The sequence below is a fragment of the Lycium ferocissimum genome, chromosome 10 (assembly GCF_029784015.1).
Source record: "Lycium ferocissimum isolate CSIRO_LF1 chromosome 10, AGI_CSIRO_Lferr_CH_V1, whole genome shotgun sequence".
NCBI classification, from domain to species: domain Eukaryota; kingdom Viridiplantae; phylum Streptophyta; class Magnoliopsida; order Solanales; family Solanaceae; genus Lycium; species Lycium ferocissimum.
This window is the reverse complement of record NC_081351.1, coordinates 39,720,135-39,736,745: the sequence shown is the minus strand read 5'-3', so window position 1 is coordinate 39,736,745 and position 16,611 is coordinate 39,720,135. Positions and strand designations below refer to the sequence as shown.

The window sequence follows — 16,611 nt, the reverse complement described above, 5'->3', positions numbered from 1 at the left end:
CATCCTCCACCAAGTCACCTTGAAGAAAAGCATTATGAACATCCATCTGGAACACATACCACTCAGAAAAAGCAGCTAGAGCAACAATAGACCTTACAGTCACCATCTTAGCTACAGGTGAGAATGTCTCAGAATAGTCCAACCCCTCTTGTTGGCTATAGTGTCACACCCTTAATCCGATAGGATGTGATGGGCACTCGACCCTTATTTAGGACCGAGCGAACCCACGGACTCTCGTAATACTCATAACCAAACTGGGCCCGCTAGCATGACATAAGTACATACTGAAAGTTTTTCAGAAAACGAACATGCCTTTCGTCTTTATCAAATCAAATAAAATCTATAATCATAGAAAACCCGTAATACAATACACAATAATACAACGGCTTACAGAGCCGCTTACAAAACCAACACGTACTATACGGACTCTGTCTGCAAAGTCTCTCACATAGAACAAACTGCCATAACATAAATACTCTGACTCGGCCGCACTCCGGAGGAAATGGAGCTCGCCAATCCAGCTGGAACATCTTCTACTACTAGCTCAGCTCATCTGGATGTACCTGCGCGGCATGAAACGCAGCCCCCGAAGAAAGGGGGTCAGTACGGAATATGTACTGAGTATGTAAAGCAGGAAAATACAGTAAGCTGGATCATACTGAAGTAAAGAGTATAGAAAACCATAAAACTTGCCTTTGAAAACACTTATCATGCATATACATATGTCGGAAGTAAAATTCATATCATAATCATGTCATTATATCATCGCCCATATGTACCGTACCCAGCCCTCTAATGAGGGACTCGGTGAGTAAAATCATCGTATAAACATATGGCGTGTCCCGGCCCTCTAGTGAGGGACTCGGTAAACAGAATCATCATATCATGTCATCATATTATCATATCATCAGATTATCATATCATCAGATTTTCATATAATCAGATTATCATATTATCAAATCATCATGTCATCATATCAACATATTGTCATATCACATATCATATGCGGCCCGTGATAGGACCCGGCGGACGGAACGTGGTCACCCCTCCTGCCTTGGGCGCCACAACTCATCATACTTCGGAAGTTTTGCATATCTCCGTATCTCCGTCACACATCATAACATCATATCATATATACACGATACTGCCTATTAAAGAGGGGCTCGGCGTGCATCGACACATCATACTTCGAAACATATCATACCATATCGTACGCTCATCATACTTCGAATACTTCGAATTGTGCGCACGATAACGATGGCCGGGACTCGGCGAAGGAAGTAATAATAGCGTGCACGAGCAGAATCGTAGGATCTATATGCAATTCAAAATATTTATAACCATATGCAATGTAACCATATGCAATGCAACCATTTACAAAAACTTAATAAATTAATCAAAGCAAATCATTATTTACAAATTAGGACAATAGCCCAATCACGTTTCTTTCCGAATGCCCCTGGCACATATCAAACCGAACCTTAAGGATCATAACTTCATATTGGAATCATAAACATAACAATTCTCATTTCGTACTCGTTAAATAAATAATCATACTCGGGGTTCAAACGATAATCACATTAAGTCTTTTTTAGAAAATCATTAAGTCTAATCATGGTAAGGTCTCGGGCCCCACGGATAGGTCTCAACCCAAATCCGAGCCCGCCTATGGAGGTCGGGGGTGTTATACATTATGGAACCTCCTATGAGCGTTTCGAAGCGATCCGAGCTCGTTTGTGAAAGTTACGGAAGTTCGTAGTTTCAGATTCGTTTAAAAACAAAATTCTTTTGAAGACAAAACTTTTGTGCAACTTCTAACATATAGTCATACGAAAGACATAAGAACCATAATTCGATTACATTAAGAATACGAATATCAAGAGAGAGCCAAGAATCATGGACATGCTCGGATCACGGAGTAGAATTACCTCGAGAAGCCGTGTCATAGCTTATTTACTATAAGACATGCCAAAGAGAAAAGAGTAGTTTTACATACCTTAGCTCGCTTCTACGCTAATCCGAACTTACGTCTCGGCTTCTCACGATCTACAATAACATCAATAGGCATCGAACATTAGCCATAAGCATCGAAAAAAAATTCATTTCCAACCCATCACTTTGTCTACGTAAATTAAAAGATTTCCCCTATAAAGTCATCAACCCCGAGAACTCAACCACAAATATCAACAACAATACCAACAACCACATCAACAATATCAATAAGCAATTCCAAACGCATTCTAACATTAATAGGTCCTTTCTATACAATTCGACAACATTTCATTTATATTCAAATAAACTACATACGATCAAGCCAATGCCAATGCCCACATATTCAAATAATAATCCGAGGTCATTCAATCAAGATTCAAGGACATTTCAAGCTATCCGCAAAGTATTCAAATCAGCCCATCCATTCCACCATGCCACCCGAACCCCTCCAAATACAAGAAAACAATCAACAATACCTTTCTTCCTTCCAAATTCATCGACTACACTAACAACTCATACATTGACAACATTATCCTCACAAATCCAAGAAACTATAATAAAATCACATTAACTCCAAATCAGCCCACACGGTTTTTAACTTCAACTTGATCATTAACCTTCATTCTACATCATAAAATTCATAACAACGACAACCAAAATACTAGATAACATTAATTCATTTCTTACATACCAAACAACCCCTACACAAATTCCTCAACATATATCATTCCATGAGTTTCATTCATTTTCTACACATTACAACAACACACAAACATGCTAACTACAATTAATTCATCACTTCAACACACCACTATATGCACACGGCCAAACACACATATACGGCCAACCTTCCACAATCATAATTTCATGGTTTCTTCATTTCTACATACCACAACATATACAAACCATCTATGAAAACATGTAAACAAGATTAAATCTCACCTTCTCCATTCAACTTCTCCTCTCGGCTAGGCTTGCCAATCGCACAAACGGACGTTTTTCTTGCTCCAACGACCCCTCCACGTTGACGAGCACCTTCCAATTAGTAGAGAAACTAGAAGAAAATAATTTTTCTTGCTCAAATTTTTAAGGACAAAAATTCGCCATGGTGTGGCCGAATGGACTCTCTCTCTTTCTTCTCCATGGTTCTTGAAATTTCTAAGGCGTGATCATAATGTATGAAGATGATCAATTAATCATCTTTTATAAGCTTATTATACACCCAAGTGGCTCCATGGTCTACCAGTTTCATGTGCATGGCCACATGACTTTTTTTTTTTATGAATTTTTAAGTTTCCAAAACTTCATTTTTGGCCCCAAATTTTCATGAAATGTCTAACTTTTCATAATTCACTTTTAACCCCAAATTCCTTAATATTTACATCCAACAACATTCATAAGCAACTTGTGTCTTACAACAAAGTCGGAAAAATAGCCTTACCCATAACTTGTCGCAACCACTTAGAATATTCCAACGTACAAAGTACGGGATATAACATATAGCCCTTGGCCACTAGCCTAGCCTTGTACCTTTATACCTCTCTTGAGGACTTATACTTGACTTTGAACATCTATTTACAACCAATGGGTTGCTTATCAGAGGGTAAGTCGACTAAAGACCGTGTATGATTGTCTTACAATGCAAAGAAGTTCAGCTTCCATGGCTTTGATCCAAAATGGATCCTTACTAGCTTCAAAGAAAAGACCTTGGCTCAATAATAGCAGAGAATGCAGTCAAAGATGCCCTATGCTGAGAAGAGATATGATCATAGGAGACAAAATTGCCTAGAGAATGAGCAGAGGTAATAGGTTTAGAGGGAATGATATAGTCAGCCATCCAGGCAGGAGTTTTGGTGGATTTAGATGATTTTCTGACATCAACAGGAGGAACAGATGGTAAATCAAGGATAGACGCAGGCTCAGGCAAAAGATCAACTTAGATATCTGTAGGAACAGGAGCCTCAGGTGGAGAAGGCATCACTATAGGTGTTGGATTTTGAGGAGGATCATAGGCATCATCAGGAGTTAGGGATAAAACAGGAAAGAGAGGAGAGACATCATAGTGAGGAGTTTTGAAAGGGAAAATATTTTCTTTGACAACAGTATCTCTACTAACAAAGACATCATGAGAACTTAAGTAAAAAGAATGTAGCCTCTTCCTCGAGAAGAACAACCAAGAAGAATGTATGAACCGCCTTTGACTAAAACTTATCACCTTTGACCTTAGAGGCATAACACAGGCTACCAAACACTCTTAAATGTTCTGGAGATGGAGGAGTATGAAACAATATTTCATAAGGGGATTGACCACCCAAAACTGAACTAGGTAACCTATTAAGCAAGTAAACAGCAGTAGAGACACAATGACCCCAAAATTTCAAGGGCATATGAGCCTGAAATCTCAAGGCTCTTGCCATGTCTAAGATAGTTCTATGTCTTCTTTCCACCACCCATTCTGCTGGGGAGTATAAACACAAAGAGCTTCTCCTTTACGGAGTACGATAATCCTTTAGTAAGAAACTAACTGCTCATTTAGGAATCCTAAATTCCATTGTGGCACACTTAATACCACAAATAAACAACGAGTTATTATCATAAGAAGAAAGTTTCTAATAAGAACAACAACGTCTGCTCTAGTAGTCATTAAAAAGATCCAAATGAATTTAGAGTAGTTGTCAACCAGAGTCAAAAAATATCTTTTACCATCATAAGTTGGCATTGTATAAGGACCCCACACATCAAAGATGTACCAAGTCAAAAACACATTTAGATTGAGTTATGCTAGTAGGAATGACAATCTTGATTGCTTTGCAATAGGACAAATAGTACAGTGATGATCCTTATGTGTCATACTAGGTAACAAAGTAATCTGAGCTAACACCTTGAAATGGGAGCATGACCTAGTCTCCTATGCCACAGAGAAATATCACACATTTTATTCTCAGCAATCATGCTACTAATATTGACATTATTAGAAGTAAAATGCTCAGAAAATTATACAGAAGTTGAAGGTCCACTTTTATACTGCACTTGCTTCTCCTTAGGTAGACCACCATTATTCGCTTGTAGATGTGTAGAGGCCATCATCCTCTCTACCAATCCCTAGCACCTTCCCACTTGAGATGTCCCGAAAGACACATAAATCAGGGAAAAATGCCACAAGACATCCTAGGGCCCTGGTTATTTTTGACACTGAGAGAAGATTATATTTGAATTCTGGTATATACAGGACATTTTGAATAGTTTTATCCTGCAGAATAGAAGCATCACCATTATGGCTTATGTCTACTTGCTTTCCATTTGGTAAGTTTACTTTGTTCTTATCTTTCACATCCAACACCTTAAGCCTTTTGAGTAGATTAATATTGTGCACCATGTGATTAGAGCCGCCAGTGTCAACTATCCAGTTAGACTCAACTAACTTAGACAGAAAGCAAAATAGGTCTCTTTCCCTATTGTAGCAGATATGCCTGATATGTTGCCTGATGAACTAGCATCTGAATTCAACCTTGCAACATTTGCAACAGGTTCAACCTTGACCACCTCCGTTGGACATACAAGCAATAGATCACTGTGTAGGACTCTCAAGGTCATAGTGGCATTAGTATCACCTGCATCATTGATCAGTCCTGAACCATGGTTGTGTCTAATCTTTCTTTGACTCTCCACATTCACAATCATAGGTAGGGGTGTTCACGGGTCGATTTTAGGTTAAAACCAAAACCAAACCAATATAATCGGTTTTTTCATTATTAAAAACAAAACCAAATCAAACCAAACCAAACCAAATGTAATAAATATCCATCGGTTTGGTTGTAGTCGGTTCGGTTCGGTTCGGTTCAATTTTAGGGTTTTTAATCATACACAAATGTGTATCCTTTTACAACTATATCACAACAAGTCCAAACCAGAATTACTAATTCTTTAATTTACTACTATTTTGAAATCCCAAAGAAAGAAGTGTGAGCAAGTAAGCTTGCTCAAGATAAGCAAATAAACAAAGCCTGCAGAATTATTATTTCTTTTTAAAAACGCACATAGGCTTTCTGATTAGCAAACAAAAATTATAACCATTGAATTTTTTTAGCCAAAACATGAATATGGTACTTCAAAATCAGTTTGACAAGGAGGAAATATATTACCTTGACGAATGTGGAACAGTAGTAGTACATTGTTTAGTTAAAAATCTTGGCAAACTAGAAAAAGAACCACTGTATGCAAAAATACTTGGCTAAACACAAAGACCAACTCATTCCCTGCAACTCACTTATTAACCAAATAAATTTGGATGCATTTGATGAACTGAGATAAAAAATAATAAAAACCTTAAAGCTAACACATTCTTGTAATTTGCTTCACTCCATTTGAAAGCAATATTTAAACTTAAACTATAACCAGATAATCCAGAACACGGTCACACTATTTCATCATCCTCCTTAATCGAGTTTCTGAATTAATCAATGCTCAAAGCAGTGCCTGAATATTCTGGAATTTTTTTTATCATATTAGACATTAAATGATGAAATATAAAATTATTCACAAAGTTAACCATCTAAAGTTACCTTTTTCAACTATCTCAAGTTTTTGAATTTCTTCTAAAAGATCTTCAAATTTGCATTCTTTAGAAGTTGACCGTGAACTATTGTCAATTACAAACAAGAGCTTCAAATTCTTCTTTGTCGATAAAGAACTTCGGCAATCAAATACAAGAATTCGACCACCAAAGCGTTAAAAGCCGATTCCGATGCAACGGTAGAAATAGTAATAGCTAACACATCTCTTACAATCTTAGAGACAATTGAATATCTCTCGGATGAAGCTTTCCACCAAACTAAGATATTTAAATCCTTAGTCTTCTCCAAATCATCCATCAAATACTTCTCAAGATCAGATTTATTATCAACATTAACCTCATGTTCAAGAAATTTTGCCCATTGTGATTTCACATCACAATCATGTATTGCGTAAAGACTTCGACTCGTCACACTAATTTGATCTCCAATATTTCCACTTGAAGTTCCAGAAAGAGAATTCTTATAGTGATTATACAAATGAGATAACGCATCCATCACTTTAGTAGACCTCTCTATTCCATCCAAAGGATCATAATATTTGTCAAAAAGGTACTTCACATACTTCAATTTATATCGAGGATCCAGCACAATAGCAGTAAATAACAACATGTTCATATCCTCAAAATTGCCCCAATATTTATCAAATTTTATTTTCATCTTCTTAGCCATATTAGTCAACAGAGAATCATCACTGTTAGAATATTTGACAATATAGCTTTGAAGATTGAAGATCTCATGGAAGAAAGAATTAGAAGTAACATGTAAAGTTCCTGAAAATTTCAAAGTGATTTGGTAGAAAATTTCAAGAAACTTGATAAACACTTTCACATTTTGCCAATCATCAGAAGATGGATGTGTTGCTGTTCCCCTCAAATCTAGACAATATTTGAAGTACTTATGGTCATCATCATACATTCTTGAAAAGGCCTTTTCAAATTTTAGAGCTGTATCTAACATCAAATATGTTGAGTTCCACCTTGTCTCAACATCCAAACTCAAAAGGCCATGAGTGTCTAGTTTGACCTTCTCAAAGATATGAGTTAAAGGAATCAGATCTTGCAGGAGAAGACTTAACATATTTCATAGCAATCCTTGCCCGAGATATAGACTCATTTTGATCACTCAACCCTTCTTTTACAATCAAATTTAGAATATGAGCGTTACACCTAACATGTAAAAACTCATTCCCTAGAATGACACCTTTCCAATGATTAATTCTCCCTTTCAAGTGCTTGATTGCAGCATTGTTAGCTGTAGCATTATCTAGCGTCACTGCGAATAGGTTATCAATCTCCCAATCTATCAAACAAGCTTCAATTCCTTTAGCAATTGTCTCACCCTTATGATCTGGTGTTTGAAAAAAGTTAAGAATTTTCTTTTGCAAAATCCAATCATCATCAATAAATTGGGCAGTAATGACCATATGAGTCAAATTTTGTATTCATGTCCACGTATCACTAGTAAGACACACTCGTTGGCCTTTAATAAGCCTCTTAAGCTTTTCTTTCTCTTCTTGATAAATCTGCAAACACAACCTAGCAACAGTGATGAGAGAAGGTAACTCATAATTAGGCAAAACAACCCTCATTAATCTTTTAAAACCTTCCCCCTCAACAACTTTAAATGGTTGTTCATCAAGAATAACAAACTCAGCAATGGCCCTCCTAACCTCAGCAACATTATAAACAACCCTCTCCAAAGCTGCTTTTTCCCCTCCTTTAATAGTTTTAACTTTTAGTGTTGACTGCGTCCTATCAACAAATTTGAAAGGGGATTTGTTGCACCTAGTATTTAAATGTGCCCATAGGTTAGAAGTCCCATTCTTACTAGGGCAAGCAAAGTCTTCTTGACCACAATTTTGTCACCCTTTTTATCAATAACTTCCGTAAAATGATCCTATTTTTTGTTTTTTAGGAGGATTGCACGCAGTAGAAGTATTAAGAGTTTTACCATGTATCCGAGGTATCGCTGGTGCTAGCGTATTTAGAGTGTGTTTTACAGTCATCTCAAGATCTTCAACCTCTATTATCTCCATCTGGAAAAAGAAGAAGCAAAACATTAAAACACAATGCAATATAAATTGTACTGCAACAATATTTTATGTAGAGTTTGTGAAAGTTAGTATTCTTGGTAAACCCAAAATCATTAAAATAACTGCATGGCAATTGGCAACATGAGCATGTTAAAGGCAAGAGAATTCAAACATTGTTCCTTATATAACTAGAAGGAATTTGTATAAAGAAACTAAAATTATAACCTTACGTAGTTATGTCCAATACTTTAACAAAGTATAAATGTTTCATTCTATTCGATTTATTTTTTTTCCTTGTCTTAAAATCACTATAAATCAAATAAGTATAGAACTTATTAACCCAACTTGTGGAATCACAAAGAACTATAGAAAAATAAAGATAGTGCCTTTTTTATTTAGCAACAACAAATACAAAGTACTGGAACTCATTTACAGCAAAATAATTTTGGTTTACCTCTTGTGTACTGAAATATATAATTGAAGGAGGCAACGATAATGACTTAGCCGATTAGATTAAGTTTTTCTAAAATAATCTTTTCTTATTTCTCTCTCACTTAAAAAGTTTGGATTAATGGCTTCATTCTTTTAATAAACAGGCTTATGACCTAAAGTCCACTACCTCTTTAGATATGGTAAATAAAAAATATATATATATATATATATATATATATATATATATATATATATATATATATATATATATATAAGATACTTAAAATTATTTATAAAAATTAAAATTACATAAATATAATTATAAAATTATATATATAATTTGTCGGTTCGATTCGATTTTTTCTCATTTTTTTTTTTAATAAAACCAAAACCAAACCAAGTATCGTCGGTTTTTTAAAATTAAAAACCAAACCAAACCAAATCCCAGAAAAAATTAATCGGTTTATTTAATCGGTTTGGTTCGGTTTTTAACCAAACCGTGAACACCCCTAATCATAGCATAGGCTTGGTTTATGGTGGGAAGAGTGTAGGTCATCAGTACTTGGCTCTTAGCATTATCATAGGTTTCATTTAGGCCGATGAGAAACTGCCATAACCTTTGTAGCTGGAAGTGTTCAATGTATTTCTTTGACTTAGGACAGGGGCAACAAGGAGGAGGAATTAGTGCTTGCAATTCATCTCATAGCTCCCTAAGCCTAGAAAAATAAACAGACACAAATGTAGTCCCTTGTGTCAAAGTAGCAATCTCCTTATGGAGGTAGAATGCCCTAGAAGCATCTACTTTATCAAACCTCTCTCTAAGGTCTTCCCACACCTTATGAGCATCAGCACCATAAATCACTATACTATACAAGTTCTTAGCCACAGTGTTCATAATCCATCCCAAAACTATAGCATTACACCTGTCCTATGTATCATGTAGGCTAGGATCATACATCTCCTTTTTACAGGTGCCTAGAACAAAGCCTAATTTGTTTTTGCCTTGTAATACTAATTTCATAGATTTGCTCCACAGGGAATAATTCTCAGAACCTTGAAGTAAAACTGAAATTAGAACCGAACCTTGAGTGTCTGAAGGATGGATATACAACGGATGATTGTGATGAATTTGCTCAGATTGTTGATCATTCTGAGTGTTCTGATTCTGAACATTGACTCTGGTAGCATTAGTATCTATTTCCTCATCAATCGCCATAACTTTGATCGAGTATAGCAGATTTCACTAGGTTACAAACAAAAAATTGCTAGAAATGTTGTTGTAATGCACAAACAACTGAATCTCACTAGAATCCCCAATTTTGAACAGATTTCGATTTGTAAGAAGTTACTTAGACCTAATTTCACTTAAATTTAGGCTGAAATGCATTTTCCAACTTCTGGATTAACAGACGAACATACACAGTTCATCAAAGTTCTTCAAACTGTACTTCTTAATAGTTCAATCTTATTCTAACACTGAGCTAGCTACAATAACCCGGCTGCTCTGATACCATGTTAAGAGAATTCAAATATGAAGAAGGTAAAACATTGAAGAGAAAAATTAGGAGAGATGAGAGTTAGAGAGAGAATTATCTCGTTGTATTGTATTGGTCAAAAGTGAACTGTACAGTGTATATAACAAAAATATTTTCTAACTAATTGATTTGTACAGCTGTAACTAACTAACATTTTACAAATCACTCCTCTAACTTTAAGTTATTTCCTCACTAGTCCCACAGTTTTCTTCATCTTCTCCATTTCTCATTGTATACATGTGCATATATGACACACAAATAAATATGGGTAAATCAAAAATTTTTTTTTTTTTTAGTTTGTTTTGATATCTGTGTGCTAATAAAAACAAGTAGACTTCTGGTATTAAGGAAATTACCTAAATTAGGAATTGAAAATTTGTAATAAGTGAAACTTACCTAGATGGAGCAAAATGTTTTTTTGCAAATTCATATATATAGTTGATCTTATCTAGCTTTGAATTTATGTAGTAAATCTAGATCTCGTGGTTGTTGTTGTACTTCATTTTACTTCAAATATAATATAATTGTTCTGTGTTTTCCTGCAATGCTCTTTTCAAATTGCTTAATGTCAAATTATGAGTAGATCCTTTAAAATGATTCTATCAAATGTGATCGGATGGGGAGAGGGGAGGCAAATGGGAAATCGAACTCATCACTAGAATATAAACCTTGATTATTTTAATTTTATTTTCTTATTCAACTCCAATTCTCTTATTTTATAATTTATAAGTAAAGTTTTGATCGATTACCCTTCCTTGCTCAGATTGACTGTTTGTCTTGCATTGGATTAATTGGAGCTTTTACAATGGCACCTCAGTCATTCAAATGCAAGAAAAAACAATCAGGTTATTTGACTCAACATACTTGTACAAAAAACTGAAAATGGTAAAATTAACATTATAGTTTTAAAAAATTCAATAGTACATGTAACAATTAAATTATTAGCCTTAAGACAAAAATCAACATGGACGTATAAAGATGATGGAAGTAATTGATCTCTTTTGCTAAGCATTTTTCTAGGCTTTCATCTCTGCTTCCTCAACTTTAATTTAGAGCATATTCATGACTGTCTCCCCCTTTATAATCTCTATTGTCCATGTAAAGAAATCCAATTTGCTAGAACAATTTGGATGATGTTGCTAAACATTATGTGGTCCTGAAAAGAAAGGAAAAGACAAACCTACAATTTGAATTAGTGAAATATAGGAACCACTTGAACTTTAATATATGCTTGAACTCGACTTCTCTCCTAATATTTATCTATTGTAAAGGGAGAAATATAAAATCATGTTCTTACGTTCTATGGGCATTCGCCAGTTACAGAATCATTGTTATATTCTTGTATTTTACCCAAAAATATAAGGTCAAGCCAAGTCCTCGTTCATTTAAAATAGAATTCACATCTCTTTCATTTGATCAAGAAGGCAAGAAAACCGACATACTACACTATTCAAACTAACCATTTAATTAGAGATAAAGGTATTTTTACCCCCACCTCGCGATTTGCACCTATATGCACAAGTTAATACCATATTACAAGAGTTTCATGCAACATTTACATCCACTTTGTACTTGATTTCTCAAGTAATAAAATTGATTATGTTCTAATAAATGCATTCATATGCATAGACTTAATTACCACAAGAGTTATCATGTAAGATCTGCATTCACCTTGTACTTTTTCTAGTGGCAAATATGATAATGTTCTAATAAATGTCACATAACAATATATTTTATCTTTAGCACATCCTCAGCGTAACAAGATAATAGGAGTAATAATTTATTAGGATCATCTTATCATGTCCCTCAAAAGCTATATTGCTAGAACTCTTCAAAAATGCCAACAGGTGCGTGTCGGTTCCTTCAAATATAGTGCATTTTTGGAGGATCTGACACGGAAGCTGCAGCATTTTTGAAGAGTCCGAGCAACATATCTCACATGTACATGCACACTAAAACTGTGCTCAAGTAACTAAAAGAATAGAATGTACCTTAGAAATCATTCAGCAAAAGCCATTTTCCATGGGATGTCCAAGTCTATTGAAACTAAAAGTGGAATCTAACCATCCTTCAGCCTCAGCTCTTTCAACATAAACTTTAAATTGTTTTTCAGCACCTGGTACATCTAGTGCCAAATCATCAAGTGATTCTGCAACTCTAGCAAAACCTTTTGTCATTTGGTACATAGTTATTAGTCCCATACTAAAACATTCTTTGAGAAAACCCCATAACCTCTCATTTTTCTTCTCAATTATAATCACCAATAATTTCTTCACAACTTCATGGTGAAAAAATGGCATTCCTAGTTCCTTTATGCATCTATATGCTTCTTTTGCATCTCCTCCAGATTCAAATTCCTCTAGTAATTTTCTTATTTTATCCTTAACATCTTCTATTGCCCATCCATTTGTACTACTTCCACCACCACCCCAACACCTTAGTATTCTTTCACCAGATAATCTACCTTTTAGCAAAGATTTTGCCATTAGTACAACTTTGTTCCCTATTGAATTCGGCTCGAAAAATTGACTCCCAATTTCTTCCATATGTTGTGGAGTTAAAATTTCATCTACTTCTGCTCTAGCCAAAAACATCGCTAAGTCCTCAACAACAATTGGAATGTCTAAAGCTGTATCATCCGCTGCTTCTATTAACATTACAAAGCCATTTACCACATCATCTGCTGGAAAACAGACAGATGATAATAAAACAGATGCCATCTCTTTCTCTCTGTTTTTCCTGTCCATAGCCAAAGTTATCAACTTTTTCACAAATATCGAGTTTAGCTCTGCCAAACACAAACTGTTCTCCGACTCTAAAAACCTACTTACTTCTACAATTTCACCTGATAAAAAGTACTCTTTGATCATGGATATAGCTTTTAATTTGAACTCTTTCACAAGCTTTTCATCAATTTCTTGCTTTTCAAGTTGTGTCGATAACGACTTTAAAGATGAAATACATAACCAACCCTCCGATGCTGCCTTAGAAATTATGGACTGAAAAATCACCCTTGCATTTGGTATGTCAAGTGACAGGTCATCGATATTGTCAATAATCCTATTGAACCCCTTTGATAATTGACTTGAGTTTATCAAACCTTCTTCTCCAGCCTTCTTTAGTAAGTCCAAAAGGCGATTTTCCGCTTGTTGCTTTTCCATTGCCATGATAATAGCCCTCTTAACAATTTCATGATGGAAAAAGCGCATATTCAAATCCTTAATACATCTACAAGCCTCATTTTTCTCTCCACTTACCACATACTCAATAAGCAAATTATTGATCTTGTCCTTCACATCTTCAACTGTTTTATTCTTACTTCCACCCCATCGACGCTCGATGATTTCAGCATGTAAAGGAGCGGAAAGGTAACTTTTTTCAGCTCTTTTAATCACCTCAATTCCCTTTGAATCTTTAGGCAGAGAAGAATTTGCTTTTGCTAAAAATGAAGGAGGAAGTATATCATCAACAACTGCTCTTGCAATGAACAACGCGAGAATGTCGATTGCATCAGGAATGTCTACGATGAAATCATCTGCAGATTCCAAGAGTTTACTGAAACCTTTGTAGACTTGTTGGGGTTTGATAACTTCAGCATAAAGAGCAGATAATAAAACAGCTGCCATTTCTTTTTCTTTGTCATGTCTGTCCATAGACATTGATACTAGCTTTTTAATAAAGTAGAAGTCATAACAAGACATCCCAAGTTCTCTTAATTCATTGGCTGTGGATGTTATGTCATCATTCTGAAAATATTCTTCCACTAATATTATTGCCTTCTTTTTGTATTCCTCAAATGCTGCAACCATACCTTTAGTACTTGTTGTTCTCTCAATATCCTGATAAAAAGGGATAAGTCAATTTGATGTGCTATTTATGAAACTTTACTTCTAAGAAAAATAGTGGCTAAAATACCTCACTACTAGTGTAGTTTGGATCATTGGGGTCAATAGCATGGACATCATCGGTATCCATTAATCCACCCCAAGTGCCTTTACCTCCACATCCTCCTGTATATCACAAATCTCATGATAAGAGAGTCGATTAATAGATTAATAACAACAACAACTATTACTACATGTCAATCCCAAGCTAATTCCATATGAATCCTCAGTACGACAAATACTTTGTTTGGGTCTATAAAATCAAACTTTTCACTAAATGCAGTTTCAACATAATGATAAACAAGAAGCAAAGAGGTAAAATATACAAGAGAAATCGCATGACAAAAATCATTTAAGTTTATGACTATTACAATCTTATCTAAATTTCTTACTACCATAGTTGAAAGGCGACGTTCTGAAAAAATTTGCTATGTAAATGTGAGATAAAAAAAGACTATTAAGTTACCTTTCTTTGGACGACCATCTCTTGGGGAATGTGAATTTTTTTTATTTTTAAGGGGACTTCCCCTGTCTGAGCCATGCTTGGTGTGACGATCACCGGGAGACCTTGGGGACCTTGGAGATTTTGGGGACTTTGGGGACTTCGGGGACTTCGGGGAGCATGGTGATTTTGGAGATATCTGTAATGGGGATACTGATAATGGATCTGCACTTTCTGAAGCAGATCGTAGTTGTTCTTGGTGTTCATTTGATAACTTTCCGGTTGTAAAATCCATCTTCAAAAGTAACCAATTTCACCAAGGAATTGTGAACTGTATTAATACTGGAAGTAGGATATGGGAAGTATCATATCGACAAAGCTATTTTTCCGCACAAAGTTTGTGAGTAAGTGATTGTCTGATAATGAGCCAGGAATAGCCGACTCGTCTCTCTGCTAAATCAACTTCGTCCAACTCCAAGCCGCAGAAAGTTGTGCAATGATTCTAAGAATATTAAACAAGAAAACTTCAATGAGAAGGAGAGAAAAAAAGGAGATCAACCTTGAGATTGATTCAAATTATTGAAATGGCAGCTAATATTCGGTTTGTTGATCTCCAAGTTGATGCATAATTCGAACATAATGTTACAAGTTCGAATACAATAACTTAGCCATTCCACTTGAATATCATCTCTCTAATTTCATGCAAATATTTTCCAAAAGAAAAAGATTGCAGAACATAGGAAAGAAACAGTAACAAATACCTGAAACTGCAGTTTAGTTACTAGCGGGACAAGTTTCAAACTCACTAGTACTGAATGAATAAGCAATAGACAAAACAGGCTCAAATTCTTGGAGTATTAATCTACTATACAACTTTTTGGTTACAATTATTGTGTGTTTAGTTTATTAGGCATTTGGAGGAAGAAGCTTAGAAATAGTCATATAGGAGCAGTTAGACAAGAAAGGAGATCTGACAAAGACTTAATGGATCTGAAATAGACAGAGATTACTAAGATTGCGCCTTTTGAAACGGGAAGTTATGGTCTACCAACTGTCATTCTAACAGAAAAAGCTTTGATTTTCTCTACATGTGATGATCTTTTTCTTCGTTTATTATTATTCTTTTTTTTTTTTGTTCATAAAACAAAAGTATTCCTTTATAAGTTTAGCTATTCAATATTTGAAGTTTACTAAACCGACTCATGGCCGTTGGCAGTCTGGTTCAAGGGATTAAATGGATTATCCCAGTATAAATTTTAGGATTAAATTGATCTTATATTGGGTTGGAGAGATTAGCTAAAGTCAACATTTATTTTATACCAAAATCTTAGTAGTATAACGTATCCTATGTAGAAGGTAAGATATTTTAAATAAATTAATGACTAATAAATCTTTTCTACATCCATTTACTGTCAACGTCTTGTTAATAATCACACAACTCCAAATGAACACGAATAAAAGAAAAGAACAAGTGAAAGAACATCTCAGGACACAATCAAAGAAAGCTAACAAGTGATTTAGCTTTATTTAATGCATTTCTTCTTGTAAATAAGCGATAGTATTTTTTTGTTGCTATTTGATTTTTGAGACTTTGAATTATGACGGTATTTTAAAGTCAATTGTGTTTGAACAAGCATTTAATTTGAAAAAAAAAATGAATATTATGACTGATTTTTTCTTTTCACAAACTTGAAACTCAGGTTCAATTTTTTTTTTTTTT

The 16,611-nt window shown here is 34.9% G+C and overlaps 1 protein-coding gene across 2 annotated transcripts; it reads right to left on the bottom strand.

Annotated features, from left to right (window-relative positions):
• Positions 1-11,442: 11,442 nt before the first annotated feature.
• Positions 11,443-16,082, bottom strand: LOC132033823 (MA3 DOMAIN-CONTAINING TRANSLATION REGULATORY FACTOR 2). 2 transcript variants are annotated; one of them, XM_059423932.1, is made up of 5 exons: positions 15,653-16,082; positions 14,916-15,393; positions 14,481-14,575; positions 12,557-14,404; positions 11,443-11,745 (listed from the first exon to the last, which is right to left on the bottom strand). In XM_059423932.1, exons 2-4 carry the CDS (start codon positions 15,184-15,186, stop codon positions 12,569-12,571), a joined length of 2,202 nt encoding a protein of 733 aa, XP_059279915.1. In that variant the 5' UTR covers positions 15,187-15,393; positions 15,653-16,082; the 3' UTR covers positions 11,443-11,745; positions 12,557-12,568. The 2 variants fall into 2 exon arrangements, with proteins under 2 accessions (XP_059279915.1, XP_059279914.1); XM_059423931.1 differs by having other exon boundaries at positions 11,443-11,721; positions 15,653-16,079.
• Between the last annotated feature and the right edge of the window lie 529 nt (positions 16,083-16,611).

What these genes read in the sequence shown, in the direction of transcription:
- LOC132033823 (XM_059423932.1), bottom strand. Translation starts at nt 15,186, where the DNA reads ATGGATTTTACAACCGGAAAGTTATCAAATGAACACCAAGAACAACTA. An exon ending in AGATGGTCGTCCAAAGAAAG is followed by an intron (nt 14,576 to 14,915) that starts GTAACTTAATAG and finishes TGTGATATACAG; the next exon opens with GAGGATGTGGAGGTAAAGGC. An exon ending in CAAACTACACTAGTAGTGAG is followed by an intron (nt 14,405 to 14,480) that starts GTATTTTAGCCA and finishes CCTTTTTATCAG; the next exon opens with GATATTGAGAGAACAACAAG.